This window comes from Schistocerca cancellata, chromosome 6 (genome assembly GCF_023864275.1).
Source record: "Schistocerca cancellata isolate TAMUIC-IGC-003103 chromosome 6, iqSchCanc2.1, whole genome shotgun sequence".
In the NCBI taxonomy this organism is placed as follows: domain Eukaryota; kingdom Metazoa; phylum Arthropoda; class Insecta; order Orthoptera; family Acrididae; genus Schistocerca; species Schistocerca cancellata.
Window position 1 is genome coordinate 31824638 of NC_064631.1, and position 16900 is coordinate 31841537.

The 16900-nt window shown below is 37.0% G+C and overlaps 1 protein-coding gene and 1 long non-coding RNA gene across 7 annotated transcripts in view; both read left to right on the top strand.

The window, feature by feature from the left end:
* Nucleotides 1-10824: 10824 nt before the first annotated feature.
* LOC126190625 (uncharacterized) lies at nucleotides 10825-11536 on the top strand. The gene is made up of 3 exons (XR_007538262.1): nucleotides 10825-10940; nucleotides 11095-11205; nucleotides 11365-11536. It is a non-coding gene; the product is annotated as an uncharacterized LOC126190625 (long non-coding RNA).
* A 3132-nt stretch (nucleotides 11537-14668) lies between these two features.
* LOC126191150 (transcription factor MafB-like) overlaps nucleotides 14669-16900 on the top strand; it is an 84441-nt gene continuing 82209 nt past the window's right edge. The window contains exon 1 of one of the 6 annotated variants that reach the window (XM_049931907.1): nucleotides 14669-14948. Coding sequence is in view for 1 of the 6 variants with exons in the window: in XM_049931906.1 (XP_049787863.1) it covers nucleotides 15984-16040 (57 nt within the window). In the remaining 5 variants the exon portion in view is untranslated. The other 5 variants (XM_049931909.1, XM_049931908.1, XM_049931906.1 and 2 more) reach the window with 5 other exon arrangements.

Sequence of the window (16900 nt, forward strand, 5' to 3'; positions counted from 1 at the left end):
GCGACTATTATGTCAGCTTCACTGCTTTTCATGAGTCCTTCAAAATCTGGCACTTCGTTGCAAATGCTTCATAAGTTTACTATTAGGATCTTAATACTTTTCTTCACTCTGATACCTCTGGGTTTTCTACAGGTGTCGTTATCTGGATTGGGTGGAGAGTCATCTAATTTAAAAAGAACCCTTGTGTGCACTGTGCCCACAGTCAGCTACCTGAGTAGCAGCTTCTGAGGTGTAGTGCACATCTGACCCATTTAAGGGGACCCTAAAATTCCCAACCCTATGGCGCAAGTCCAGGAAGTCACAATTTAGCCTGTCACAGACTCTTCGAAGTCTCTGGTTCAGTCCTTCCACTCGACTCAGAACCAAAGGGTCGCGATCAGTTCCAGGGACAATGCTGCAAATTGTAAGCTTTGTTGAAACTCCATGCACAAGACTGGTCTTCTCAATCTTCTCTGCCAGTCACTGGAATGACCCAAGAGTGACCTCAGAGCCCAGGCGACAGGCATCATTTGTTCCACTGTGAGCCACAATCTTCAGTTGGTTGCATCCTGTTCCCTCAATGGCTGACAGAATAGTATCTACAACATGTTGAATCAAGCCCCCCGGCATACACACTGAGTGCACCTGGCATCCTTTCTTGACACTTGCTGCCTTTTCCCTAAGGGGTACCATCATTCGCCGTATGTTTCAACTGTCAGCAATTAACAGACCCCTACCATTTTGCGTTTGTCTCCTCCTGACACCAGACAAAACATGTTTCCCCAAAACATGTGAGTGAGTCCCACTGGCTCTGTCTCAGTTAAAGACAGCTCCTCAGACTTGGTAGTTAGGGGGATCGGTACAACATCCTGAGTCCTCCCTGGTCTCTGTTCAACCTGTACACGACACCTAGATCTACCATTGACATGCCCACAGTCAAATGTGTAATGACAGATCCTGTACTTTCTGCAGAGGAAACAGCATCCACAGGTACACAACTTTCGGGAACTCTTCCAACACACCAATTTGCAGCAGCAGCCAATCGTTTGACAGTAGTCAGGGCGATTTCCAGCTGCTTACAAACGTCAACCAACTCATCCCGTGTTTGAGAATAGATTTCACTGTGAGCCTGCAGTTTGGCTGGTGCAATGTATTACAAAGCAGTGAACAAATAACTTTAAATTAAATCTACTGACTGTCTTTTAATCTGTTGAGCTAAAAAGTAGCTAATTTCCTATAAGAATTGAAGCAGATACACAAAACGAGATTTCTATTAAGTCAACACAAAAACCTCGAACGTTTTGATGTTAATTGTAGCAAACTCGAAAACAGAATTAATTTACGATGAATGCAGATAATACACTGAAGAGCCAAAGAAACTGGTACGCCTGCCTAATATCGTGTAGGGCCCCTGTGAGCACTCAGAAGTGCCGCAGCACGGCGTGACATGGATTCGACTAATGTCTGAAGTAGTGCTGAAGGAAACTGACACCATGAATCCTGCAGGGCTATCCATAAATCCGTTGTAGCAATAGTAATCGATCTAACAGCTGCGCCAGACACTTGTCTTGTGTAGACGTTGCCGACCGCAGCGCCGTTTTCTGCCTGTTTACATATCTCTGTATTTCTGTGAAATACACAGGCGTCTAAAGCTAGCGAAATGAGGGATGCTCAACTACCGGACCTACCGATAGATGGCTCTAGCGCGTGCCGGCAAGAGATCATATCATTGAGTGTCCGCCAAATCTGAATTTGGCAGAAAACGAAGTGCGAAAACACGGATGAAAATGTTTTTCGTTCTGCGCCTTCATAAGTATTTTATATTGGATGTTCTAGATATCTACACATCAACATAATGAAGTTTTTCTAATCTAGCGAGAAAAAACAGTGACAGTTCTGCTATGAAATTCCTAAATTCGAGTGTGTTTTGAAAGTTTGACAAGCTGACCTATAAATTGTTTACGATTTTATGAGTGCTTTACTTATTTGCCCGTTTTAAAACACTATTTAAGATTCAATGGAGGTCAACAAATTAACTTACTTGCCGAATCTTTTAACTACTGTTATAATTCGGAAAATCAAGTGTGGACAACAGTGAAGACGTCTCTTGAAAAAAAGTTGACATCGTTTGCTTAAGGGTATCTTTACTGGCAACAGAAATTACAACTGAACTATTAAAGTATTACTTACGTATAAATGGAAAAAATCGTTATTTTTTCTTTATCTGAAGTGATGCATTACCGATCTGCATATAATCTGACACTGTAATTGCAACATAAACTTACGAATTTGGCTCTCTCTTTGATCATTAATTTAAATGCCATGATTTTATTAACGCCTGTACATGACACGGTGTATTTGAGTGATATGGTAGAAGCACCAACCAGTTTTTAACAGTGCTTCAGTCTTTGATGCGAGACAAGAAATACATTTAAATGAGACAAACACAAAGCCCAACGTTAAGGCTCCTCTTAAATGCATGACTTGTATCATTTGGAAGTTAAGTCTAGTAATAATATTATATTGGACTGATCCATGATGATGATGTAGGAAGTGAAGGGACTTGTTGGAAATAACCTCGATCACAGCTGTTAATTTTAAGGTTGGGGTGTCTTAAAACTGTAATTTTCCAGTCTGACATCCAAACAATTTTAAAATTGAATTCAAAACATGTCAGTGAGCAAAATTAATTACACTTTGAATTACAACCATAGAATTCTATTTCTGTGAATCTTGGTTCCAGTCTTTGACATGGTGTCAATCACTGGAATGACTGGTTGTCAGTATATGGCCCAAGCAAAAAACAAACCTGAAAGTGAAAGCTGCAGAAGCTGGCCAGACAGGTACCCCAATGGCTGCTACAATCTGTGTGAGACAAGGGTGACATTATATTGCAAATTCAGTGTAAAAAGTTCCATATTGTCTGAATTTGTCCTATACTGACAGGACATTCTAGTCCAGTCGATTTTCTTATCTGCAAAAGTACACTAGCCAATACCAGTGGCACAAAGGTAGTGCCACGTTACAAACTATCTGGTAACAACAGAAGTATTGGTGGACAATGTACAATAAATAATATGTAATAACCTGAGAAATTCAAAATTGGTTTCAAGAAATTGAACAGTATTTGGAAAGAGAGTAACATTTTGAAAATAACAAATGACGCAAGTAGAGTTTTCAGTTTTTATGAAAGCTCGCTTGAATTTTTTTTTCCCCTCTCTCTTTTCGATTATCAAGGGAAAAATGTGATAACATAAAAGTGCAAGAAAGTTGTGTACAATGTTGGAAATGATGAAAAAGAAAATCTCACTATGCTTCCTCCTCCATGTGAAGAGTATTCCTGTAATAATAGCTAATAGCATACCAAGAACATGAGGGTGTCACAGTGGAGATTTGTTTTCTGGTACAGACATCTGATACAACTATTCCACAGCAAAATGTACTTTCAATAGGTGTGGTACCAGTGCACTCCCATAGGATAACAGAATATTATGTCCTCCAGGAATCACACTGGGTACACCACATACAGCATAAACTGTACAGCAACTACAATGCTTTGTGAGCAAGTAATAACAGTATCTTTCATTTTAACATAACTCTTGACTCCCATAATTATCCGCTTATACGTGTGCTTGTACTACAGGTTATTGGTAAAGCAAATACTAATTGAATAGCTCTTCACACTTTTAATACTTAGCAGAAATTCTGAAAAAAGTAAATTGTTTTATTACTGTATCACCTATATGGTGAATTAAGAGGTACTGACTGGTTTCTTTGAACATTTAATAGAAGCCTTCTTTTTTATCTGCTATTGATAAAGAGTCATTCCAAGTTCTGTACAGAACAATTTCTCGCATTTTTCATGAGGTTTGTTATTCTGTGCACTAATATTTCTTCTTCTAAATGGTAAATAATGCATTCAGACAGTGCTGGTATTAAAGGTAATTCATGAAATAAATTATATTTAAACCAGAAAATTAAAGGTTCCACATGGCATATGAGAAGTACCTTGCTACACACATGTATGTACAGATTCCAGATTGTCTGTGAATTTGGATTACAAACTTTTTTAAATAGAAATATGAAGATCACAATACTTTGGGTCTGCAATAACTCAAACGTAAAATACTTTAGTTCTCTATGGGAAACTTTGTTCTTTACGTGACTCGTGTAACTGCTTTCACTTGTAATGGAAAACTAAATGGTTTATGTTAAAGTTAACTAGCAAAAAGTGTAACCATTGTTACATTATTTCTGTGAAGTAAGGTTCCTTAATGTTATTTCCTTCTTTTGTCATCATAACTTGATAATTTCAGTTCCGTATGGGACATATGAACTAACAAAATGAAATGCTTTTATTACTATGACCAAACAAAATCTTTTTAACACGTAGTACACAGTTCAAATCAGCAAAAAGTGTAACCGTATAATTAAGGTAGGTATTGATGAAAATTAGGCATGTAACATGAATACTGAAATTTCCTAGATTTCCATGTGAACCTGTAATCACTGTATTCTGTACTTTGTAGTGCTAGAAAGATAATTCTATATGATTATTTGCATTCTCCCCCCCCCCCCTCAACACAGGAAAATATAATAGAAAGACATCCTAGCAAAATAAAGACAAAATTCAGAAAATTAGGTTTTGCCTGACTCAGGCCCCCTTATTCTAGAATGGTTATAAAGTAATAAGAATGCTTATGATCAACTGGAACATTGTGTTCATTATAGGAAGTATTAAAACAAGAATTAACAGAGTAACAATTTTATTGCTCTTAAGTTTCAGAGTATCCGCAAACATTACTGTTTGAAACATAGGACCACTGCATACTCCATTAGATCACACCCATCCTGTGATTAAACTGTTTTCTTAAAGTGAAAACACTGAAAGCCATCTGTCAAATAAGTCTCGGAACATTTTTTTTTCGTTAATTTCACACAAATCACCCGTTTTTAATGCAAGTGCTTATTTTGTAACACCAAACATCTTAAAATAAGCTTATATAATAAACAATTATAATTTTCAGAATGAGATTCTCACTCTGCAGCGGAGTGTGCGCTGATATGAAACTTCCTGGCAGATTAAAACTGTGTGCCCGACCGAGACTCGAACTCAGGACCTTTGCCTTTCGCGGGCAAGTGCTCTACCATCTGAGCTACCGAAGCACGACTCACGTCCGGTACTCACAGCTTTACTTCTGCCAGTATTATAATTTTGTTACAATATCTACACAGTACGTAAAGACTTAATTTTACTGCAATGTGATTCATCTTTTGAAGTTCATCATTACACAACAACAAATCTATGGACAAAATAGTTTTAAAAAATCTGTCAAAACATCACACCCATCTGCATGGAATGTCCCATTACATAATTTTTCCAATTTGAGCACTATACATGATTAAACAATATGAGTTTATTTAACTTCTGCCTTATACTTTATTTATTGTTTAAAATTTTCTCAGCAGGCTTTTTTTCCACATGTTTTTAAGCGTATGCAGGAGTATAGGGATGCAATCTTACAAACAAGTTGAGTCTGATGTAAGTCCTCAATCCTAATTTCATAATGGTAATCATGACCAAGAGCAGGAAATGGGTAATCTAAAAAATTTATTTTTAGCACAATGCAAAATCTTGGCCTGTATATATTTCTGTCGCATATCCCCAGCAATCACAAACATCTGAAACAGTTTCTGAGTATTCTACAACAGAGTACACACAGTCACTTGTTTTAGCCAGTTTTCCTCGGTTAACAAAATTTACAAATGCCTTTTTATTGGCCATATTGGGAAAAGCATAGACATAGAGAGAATCACATTCTAATGCAGATTTAACTACTGGTGGCTTCAGTATGTGAAGACAGTCTTTGCATGTGATCTGCCTTGAAAGGTGTAATGACACATACCCTGCAATATAATAAGAGTATGTTTCACTTGTGAAATGAGAACTTAATCTTATCATCAAGAAGTGCACACCACTCCTCTACTTCATTTTCTGCAGCACTTTCATCACTTTCTACTACATGCTTTCATGCATGAGAATCATAAACAGGTGGCAAACAACATATATTAAAATTTGAGCAATTCCCATTCATTGCAGTGACACTGTTACCCAAGAGCAACTTTCTCTTGGCACATTTGAACTGGTATGCTTTCAGATTGTTGTTCCAATCACATCTGGACCGAATGCAGGGGGAAAAAAGCTCTATGTGGTCTTGTGACAGTTTATATGTTAGCTAATACTTCAAAGGAGATTCAACACAGAGCATACTTGTCAGAGCTATGTGCCTTACTGATTGCATATTGAAAATTATCCCAGAAGCAAAAGTATTTCTTGCATGGAGCAGCAATGGGAACACCAATGATTTTTAAGCTTTTGATATAATTTTCAGTGTGTCTGAAAATAACAATGTGTTGACTGGGTGTTGTGTGATGTCCTTAAGTTAGTTAGGTTTAAGTAGTTCAAAGTTCTAGGGGAACTGATGACCATAGATGTTAAGTCCCATAGTGCTCAGAGCCATTTGAACCTTTTTTAATTTTTTTTAAATACCAAGCCAAAGATTTGTTGTCAAGTCTCAGGGGGCTCTTATACCCTTTACCTAATGGATTTCTGGAGTTCAGAATATCAAAAATCCTATCAATATTATACAAAAATTCTACTGTTGCTTCACTTCCTTTAATATTTGGATCACCAACCCTCCTCAAAAAGTCTATACTATCTGCCACACTAGAACTCAAAGTCTGTGGAGCTAATGAAACATTCATTTTTCTATTTACATAACTTATATGTTGTCCTGATAGTTTGTTGGCAAATGTCATACCTTCTTCTTGTTTTACCTTGTTCAATTGCTCAATGAAATGTCATCTAATAATGCCAGTTGGAGACTCAATAGCAGATACTTCAAACCTAATAAAACAACTTAAAATTAAACATTCATCTGGCTTGGATGGTGTCACATCACATCTCATAAAGGAATGCAGAGAATGTATATTAAAACCATTGACACACATGCTGAATGCTGCGATAGAAGAAGGTATATTTCCAGATTCACTGAAAGTAAGTAAAGTGAAGCCAATATTTAAGAAAGGGAACAGGGATGAATTAGGAAATTACAGGCCAATATCAATGATCTCAACATTTGCTAAAATCTATGAAATGATAATAAAGAATAGAATTGTAAGTTTTATAACAAAGTACAGTATACTGCATTCATCACAACATGGTTTCAGAGAAGGGAAGTCAACAAAAACAGCATCAACAGATATAATTGAGCACATTCTTAATTTACTTGACAGACAACAAAAGACTTGTGGGATTTTTATGGACCTATCTAAGGCATTTGATTGTGTGAACCACTCAAAATTAATGATGAAATTATATCAGTATGGACTTAGAGGAAAATGCTATGACATACTTAAATCATACATTACAAATAGGAAACAATGCACAGAAATCAGACATACTAGTGGGGGAAATATAACAAACTACAGATCAGAATTACAAACAGTTAAACACGGTGTGCCGCAAGGGTCTGTGCTTGGGCCAATACTATTTATACTCTACGTAAATGACTTCCCTAGCTATATAAATCAGAAACTTATAATGTATGCTGATGACACAACAATCATTTTCACAGCTGAAACAAAGGAGGAGCTTGAGAAGGAAGCACTCCTGACTATCGAAAATGCAAATAAATATTTAACACAAAACAACCTGTTTATGAATCAGTCTAAAACAATGACTGTAGTATTTCAGACCAAGCATAGTGAAAATTACAATATAAATGTTAATATAAATGGAAAGACTATTAAAGAAGTAATCAGCACAAATTTTCTAGGAACTATAATAGACAAACATTTGGCATGGGGGGAGCACATCGATGGACTGTGTAAAAAGATAAACAAACAGATCTTCATCATGCATAAAACAGCTAAAACTGTGGATGGTAAAGTCCTCAGATCAATGTATTATGGACTTGTGTTCCCACATTTGTCTTATTCAGTTCATATATGGGGAAGTGCACAAGCTGGCTACCTAAAAAGAATAAAGAATATTCACAATTCAGAAAAGGGCAGTGAGATGCATTGCAAAAATACCACCAAGACAGACCTGTAGGCAAGCTTTTGTATACTATAATATTATGACAGTATATTCACTGTACATATACCAAAGCATAATGGCGGTAAGGTCAAGTGATAAACACCTCCTAAATAAAGATGTACACAAACACGGTACAAGAAGAAATGAAAATTACTACATGATAAACAGAAATCTAAAACTGTCTATGACTGCCCCAGAAGAAGCAGGCATATGGTTTTTTAATAAACTCCCCAAAATCATTAAAAAAGAAACAGACCTAAAATGTTTTAAAAATCATTTGAAACTATATCTCACAGAGAAATGTATATACAGTTTGAGTGAATACTAAGATGGTGTTTAATATGTTATATCATTACTGAAATGTATCTTTTAAAATTATCATGTATGTTGTTTGGATTTGTGTGTACATATAATGTGAAACATGTAATACTTTTGTATGATTATGGACTATTTCTGTTTAATCATTTGTTTCATTTATATATAATGAAATCAAGTTTGATGTTAATAGCCTACTGTATGACACACCCAATACTCTCAGCTGGATTTTCAGCTGGAGTCCATGGGCAAAGAATAAATAAATAAATAAAGCATTTCTGGCAAACTTAATCATATGACATGTCCAAGATACAATAAACAATGTAGCTTTTAAAATAACGCTTGGAAAAATTTAAAGTACAGCCAAGTGTACGTAAAGTGCTTATATTTCCTTGCAGCCATCACATGTAACATACCAAACCCTAATGCCAGAACTATGCAGCCTCTCTGAAGCGGATTTTATCAGTGTGGCCTGATTATTTGCCTGTACACCGTTGATAAAGAAATATGCAATCGGGCATATAAATTTGCCTTTAATAGAGACAAGCATGAAAACCAGAGCCTCAGGTGCCTCTATTACTTCTGAGGCACTTCCCCACCAAACTCTAAAAAACCTGTGTATTGCTTAGTTCCTTGGTCCCAAACTACTTGCTTCCTAATTGCCACACTGTCTACAATTAGACATGAATCGCTGAACTGGTCCCTTACAATTGGGTTCGAATCAACGTACTTAAAAACATCTTTTAAGAAGGCAGTTTCACAGTCGACACTTGCCACCAATTTGGAAATCAATGATTTATGGGTCAGAGGCATTAATTTTTGCAGGTATTCATATGCTGCTGGTGAATAAAAGTACACAGTCATCGGAAACAGTTACACATTTGTTGTGTATCTATTACCCTTTGACGAGAGAGAGTTGTCCACTAAATTGCACACTAATTCCACTTGTGTTCCTTTCTGATGATTGAGGAAGTTATGTAACTTCTCAGGAAGATGCCCCTTCTCCTTCAATGAACTTATGATGTCATCCATGGAAAACACTTTCTTCTCTCTTCTTCGAAGTTTTTCACGGACACACTTCGGTTTACGTTTTAATTCGTGTACAATGTCTGAGAAAAAATTGCAAGTTTCGGTCGCCTTGTCTTCCATTTCTACTTTCGACTGTATACCACAATCAATTACTTGAAAACCAACTGCACTCTGAAATAAAGAAATAATTTCGTTATGTATGATTGAAATAACTCAAGGCTTGATGAAAAAATATTATAAGAAAACTTTGGGGGTGTGAAAACATCCTTATACTAACGTTTTCGACACAATTCGCGTCTTCTGCATTGGATAAATGGGACATGCTTTCCACGGAAGAATTCTCATTGGCAACATTCTCCACGCAATCAGTAGCTTCTGCAGAGGGCAAATCAAGCACGGATTCGAGGACAGAACGCTAAAAACAAAAATATGGAACTGTATTACAACATTGCTTAGACCTATGTAGCCCATTTGTGTCCGTACGAAATAAATTCACAAAAGTCAAAAGCACACACATAGCAAGGAAATTAATTAGCTACCTCAAATGGAGAAGCATCGTTGTCACTCAAAATTCTAACATGTCGTCGTGGCTATTTATTTGGTGGCATCAAATGTGTCGGAAAGTCAGAAACTGATGGCACTGCTTCGGGTCTGAGACGTTTCTTCCACGTTCCAGGGCTCACTACGTAATCATCTTGTCGGAAAAGGTTTCCGCAAAGAAAACTGCAAAACGTAGGTTTAAAATCTTTCCGCTTCACGGAAGTAATCCACTTCTTTAGCAGCTCTGGGTGCTTTAGAGGAAACCTGTTCAAAAACATCGAATTAGCAAACGCACTAAGTCTGTATTGTTGTATTGTATCGGTAGTCCTATTACCTGTGAAATGGTAAGTCACTTTCCTTACTCCATCGCTTCGTACAATTGAAAGCGGAACAAGAAATCACCATTTCGATAATCCTTAATTCCTTATACACCGTACAGACCGAGAGAAACTTCTTGGCAAATTCAAATACGGCGGGCAATACAGACGATAGTAATCAGCTGGTAGAGCCATCTATCGGTAGGTCCGGTAGTTGAGCATCCCTCATTTCGCTAGCTTTAGACGCCTGTTTGAAATACGCATGCTTATACTTAGTGATGGGCTAAACTGCGATTTTCCGATATCAGTGATTTCTGTGAATGCTACTTTTGAGTATCTGTGATTCTTAACTGTGATTTGTCGCAGTTAAGAGTCGCAGTTAAGGAACATAGGTCGTGTATCCCTCCGCCACTGCTATTTCTGCGATTTCTGCTACTTCCGCGATTTCTGCTACTTCTGCGATTTCTGTGACTTCTGCTACTTCTGCGATTTCTGCTACTTCTGCGATTTCTGCAACTTCTGCTACTTCTGCGATTTCTGTGACTTCTGCTACTTCTGCGATTTCTGTGATTCCTGCGATTTCTGCGACTTACCACCGTATGAGAAAGTTACATCTGTCAACACAGAAAATTGCATCTCATCAAACCTGTCTTTGGCAAGTATGTTTTACGTTTTTTCTACCGTTGGCTTTAATTTTGTATTAAAGAAACAACTGTGAAAATATTAATAGTGTAATTAATATGTAAGTAGCCGTACAGTACCGTAATAGTTCGTATTTAGAAAATGAATTGTAACATATTGTTATGTTCACAGGTACCTGAACTACATTTCAGTCACTCAGTAAAGTGATAACTCAAAATATCATTGTCAACAGATCTGAAGAAATTGCCACTGCGTCTTTAGACCGTTTTTGTCAGACGAGAGGTTAGTTTCTAAGCGTTTCGATGGACTTAATTACTTCAGTGTGATCGTTCTTGCAAATGTGATATTCATTATAGCAAATATTAGCAATCTACTCTGTCAATTATATTGCTAGTAATTAATGACAGCAAAAATTGTTTAATAATCCTTGTGTTTTTGCAGACACAGTTCTGACTCTGATTACTGATTGCTGTACGTATCTATCCACATCAAGGCTGTTTTTGAGAGAGACTCGTGAAGATTCAAGACAGTTCTTAGAGGATTTGCAGTTTAAAAGTGAAATAATTGTGAAATAAGTGTGTGAATGATTAAACTGTGTTTTATTGAAGTTGTTGTGTGATTTTAAAGGAATAATAAATGTCAAATGCAGTGAGTGAATAATAAAAATCTCATTTTCCACATGTTTAAGCCGCCCTATACCCATAGTTTTCCGCCACTTACTTATTGGTAAACACTTGTTGGAGAGTGACATGCCGCCCCCCCCCCCCCCCTTCTCCACAATCTTGGTGTGACACTGACCTGTAACTTATCCCGAAGTCTACAATATGCATTTTGAGGCTGTTGATATGAAAGTGGGAAGTTCAGATCTTCCAGTTAAATCAGGAATAGCTTAAATGCATTACTTGAAAGTAACACAGGAAAAGCTTGCTTATGTAGGTGGTAGTAGTGTCGGCAAAAAGTTCTTGTGTGTGAAGTTGCCATGTAGAACACCAGGTGTAAAACTTTTCTCCCAAGTCTTGAACTGTGTCGGAACAAAAGTGAGGCATTCATGTGACTGTTTTCATTTCTCTACACTTACACAGATGTCTGAGTTCTGCTGTGTTAACACTACAAAGTCCTGTAGGCATGTGGAGTATTAACCAAAACTGTCATATTGGAAGCAGAATCAAACACATTTGTTACGTTACTTGATATTTTCAGGAGAAAAAGGCAATGTTGTTTCTTATTAATATAATACATTCAGAGTCACAGCAGTATTTGACCAACCATAACTGATGCTGACTGTGCATGTCGTCATATAATATGAAGGGCTTATTTCAATAGTGGTGCAAGTCCATTACCTCCACTTTTCTGTCTATAATGCGTCTGAAATTAGTGATCAAAACAAACATAAATAAAGGTTCATCTCTAGCAAGAAGCCATATGCTTGAATATTTCTGGTATCTCAAATGCAGATTTGTCAGCACTCGTTTAACTTTACGACTCTGTATCTCAAAATGAACAAAAATGGACTTGTACCACTATTGAAATAAGCCCTTCATATGCACACACAGCACATCGAACTCGTGAGGCACAAGGCTCTCATAACGAAGTACGTACGTCGGTCAACAGATGACACTAGGAAAAGTATGTTAACTGCGCTTTTTAGTTGCTACTTGCGACTCTTACTTGCGATTTGTCACAGAAATCGCAGTTTGACTCGGTAGCGAATAGCGTAGTATGAACTTTGCTCAACAGATGGCAGTGCTAACTGCGCTTTTTAGTTGCTACTTGCGACTCTTAGTTGCGACTTGTCACGGAAATCGCAGTTAGGCTTGATACCGCATAGCAGAGATGGACGTAGTACGAACTTTGGCCAAAAGATGGCACTGTTAACCGCGCTTTCTAGTTGCTACTTGCGACTCTTAGTTGCGACTTGTCACGGAAATCGCAGTTAGACCCGATACCGTATCGAAGAGATGGACGTAGTACGAACTTTGGCCAACAGATGCCACTGTTAACCGCGCTTTTTAGTTGCTACTTGCGACTCTTAGTTGCGACTTGTCACTGAAATCGCAGAAAGCAGTGCTAAATTCGAGCAATAGATGGCTCACGTCTTTGAATATGAAATACTACTTGCGACTGCTAACTGTGACTGAAATCGCAGTTAGATTCTGTAAAGTTGCTACTGTGATATCTGTGACTTCTCAGTCACTGTGATTTCTAACAGATACGCGATTTCCTGCCCACCACTATTATACTAGTTTCTTTGACGCTTCAGTGTAAATAATATGATGGTTACTCCTCTTTAAGGGAAAACTAGATGTGACACCATATGTTAGAAAATATGCTCCAGTAACTAAATCACAAACCCCGATTTATTACAGATTGTTCATAGATTATGCAAAGGACAATGGTAGATTCTGAGAATTCTCAAAAACGCACGTTTATTTGCGCTGATATACAATGAAATTCAAGGGTGATGTACGCTTTTGGCAGAACACTCGAACCGCTAACTTACGAAAATATAGTTTTGTAAGCGTCCAAAAATTCTGAAACTAACCTATTTCTCATGTAATTGTGCAACGAAATTAGAGAAAGATTGTTTTGAACGAGGATAGGTTTACTGACCTCAAAAATTTTGGAAGAGCACAATTTAGTTTAAGCTTAGAATTGACGTTAATAGTACTAGATTGCCGTGGCACTCGCGAATGTTCAAAATTTCACAATAATTCAGTACAAACGGGTATTAATACAATCAATGAAAGATTATGCAGAAGAAGTGACGGGAACAGTAAAATATGCGAATCTAGAACTTGAAATCGGCACATGATCTTGTACAAGCGGCCTCACACAAAGTAAAATTAGTAAATTAGCTTTTATATATAAATAATCGTGTGTATTTCACGGATTTTTCACGTGGTTGATTCTGTGCACATTTCTACACTGACACGCCGAAGAAGAACACTGCAGCGTAAGTTTATCTCGATCAAAATCGTTAAAATGTGCAGCACCAATAAAGCACGTCTTCTACCTTTACAGGTAACTGGTCACACGCTAATTTACTGAGTGAAATCAGAACTACGGACCCGAAAGTTTTGATAAATTAGTTTCCGATGAGTCCTGCAGCATATGACAAGTTATTAATGTCAATACGAGATAAAATAAAGAAGAGAAAGACGTGTACGAGAGAGGCAATCGCAGTCGACGAAGGATTAGGAGTACCGTAACTTTATTTCTGGCGGGAGACAGGTTATCCGAATGCTCGAAGTTCAGGTCTGTAATATCAGTAAACACAATTAGTAAAATTCTATGGAACTGCCTGTTAAGGATACGTAAGGCAATTAACGTAAACATCTTTTATGACGTGTGATAATTTGGTGAAACTGACATGCATTTCGCAGACCTCTAACTACTCATTGAAGATCTATGATGTATATTTTTGACGTCGAATGATTTTTCCCAAACTGCTATGTAATTCACAAAACTATACTTTCAAATTATAGTGTCATAGAAAATCCTTCGTAGACCATTTTACAGTGATATATACAGTGCTTACCTCTGTATAGATAATTAAAATTGTTGTTTTGTGTTAAAAGACTATTTTGAAAAATTCAATGTATAATACGAAACGCCCCAAGGCGAATTGCATTTACTTTCCTTGGGCGAATTGAAAACATAGACAATGCACACTAACGCCGTTTGGCTGACTGTTGAAGTTCTGTCAACATATTGATGAATGATATTGTCAAACCGTCAATGCTTCATGTCACACTTTCAGTGTGTATTGACGATAATGAGCATATTAAACGGCCATCAATACTGCTCGTCAATATTTTTAGTATTGACAGTACGAACCCTCAGACTGTTTATATAATGACGGTTTGACAATTATTATTGAACGTGTGAGGACCTCTTAAATTGGGCCGTGCATTTGTGATATTATGATGTGTGGCTACTCGTCTGACGCCTGTTCTGATTGGCTGCTCAGTAGAAGCCAAACAGTTGGTATTGTGGCTTGTAAGCTTTTAAATTTCATCCCCTAGGTAATAAATATGCGAGAAAAAGTAACAAACATGTATGAAGGGAATACGGACATTAATTCTGTGACAAAATAAATGGCATGCTTTCATTATTGTAATTGGTTGGGACTTACGAAGCAGTTCACCAACATCTTGTTATGATGATGTACTTGTAACTTGTTTATGGCAGTGTTGCATTAATTTAATGTCATTTGCTGACACTTTAAAATGATTTAATTCTTTAGCGGAACGATTGAAACACAGTTGGCGGCTTTAATAATGATTTAGGATAACGGTGAATTATGTACGTAATGGTGTTAAGGTTAGTTTTCGAATTGCGACGGGGAAGTAAATAAGTTTTCCGTCTGTATTTTGGTCCACTTTATGTGCTATACTGCACATCACTTACCGTTATGAAAAATACTATGTCCACCTGTATGTATATTATAAAGTGCTTACTAATTTCGCTCCGCCCGAGAGAATTCGTATTATATCTTCCGTGACACCTTGAAAGAAAAGGCTTGGTTGTGATGTATTACCTGTAGTTGATACAGCAGTTTACGCTATTATCCCCAGTGAGACTAGAGGCGATTGTTTAATGCTTTGTGATGACGATAAAAGGAGGACAGTGAAGTGCAAACCGTCACAATTTGGTTATGTTGATTTGCTTACCCGTTGTGAAGCGATAACTTTTCTACAGGACGATAAGGGACAAGAAGAACGTTTGTTATGATCTAAAGTATCACTACCCCAGATCGTAGAATGGGTAGTTTTATCGTATTCCTTAATACTTCCGATTCATGTTACCACAGACACATCATTTCAGGGAATGTTTATGCGGGCATGAAATAAATGGCTGTAGAAAGTATTCACTCTGCTTTGTGTAATCAGAATCGTTTGAGTATTCGTATACAGTAGTTCATTCAGCTGCGTAGACCTGTAAATTGTGTGTAAACAAATTTCTATTTAGTTATGTGGCACAGCAATGGGTGTGGATGTAATTAAATTCTTTTTTAAAGAAAGGTAATTTGCCCAGCATGTGCTGCTAGGGTGAGTGCAATGATCACTGAAAACGAGTATTACATGACATCAGAACTTACTGAAAATTTAACAAGGGTATGCATTTAAGAGCGAGGCATTTCACTAAATCAGTTTTGTATGAAAGAAACGTGTAACAAGTGTTTTTATGGCATTGCTGTTGTTGTGTTTCTGTGACATTGCAATGTGTGTGGACGGTTATATCTGTGTGTGTTTTTTTTTTTTTTTTTTTTTTTTTTTTTTTTTTTTTTAGTGAAAAGATTAAGATTCCAGTATGGCAGTGGCGTCTTGACATTGAATGTAGATCTATAAATGTGGTCAAGGAATGTCTCGAAGAAATGGCTGCTAGTTGATCTTATAGCTTGTATGATTGTGTCCCATGAAACATTTCCATTCCTTGCCTTAGTTGCTGGCAAATGCGGTGAAAGCCTTTATTATATAATCTCATAGAAACAGCTGTATGAAAAACACACGTTAAATTGTCTGATATAAATGTTCTTCACAAACTGTTGAACAGTCCACAGGGTTAAATGTTCATTTTATTTTTAAAGTGCTGCATGTGTGGTTAGGAAGTACAAATTCTTTTCTGTTATTATGTAAATCAATAAGAACATGATTGTAAACCTCTCAGTTTGTAGTATAATCCAAGATTCAGATGTGAGCCTCTCAGTTTATAGTTTCCACCAAGATATTCCTACATTAAATCTACAAACACTAAACTTGCAAAAGATTGAAAGATCCTTTTGTATCCTTTTCCTCATCTGTGAAGTTGAGGTTGTCTGTGGTAAGTGGTTTTAATTGGCAAATTCACTTTACACGTCAGTTGCTTAGAAGTGATGAAGTTAAGTTCTTGGAGAAAAATGAATATACAATTCTCACAATGCTCAGAGTTGGATAGTGTAACTTAAGCATTTGCTAAAAAGAAACAGCAGTCTCTA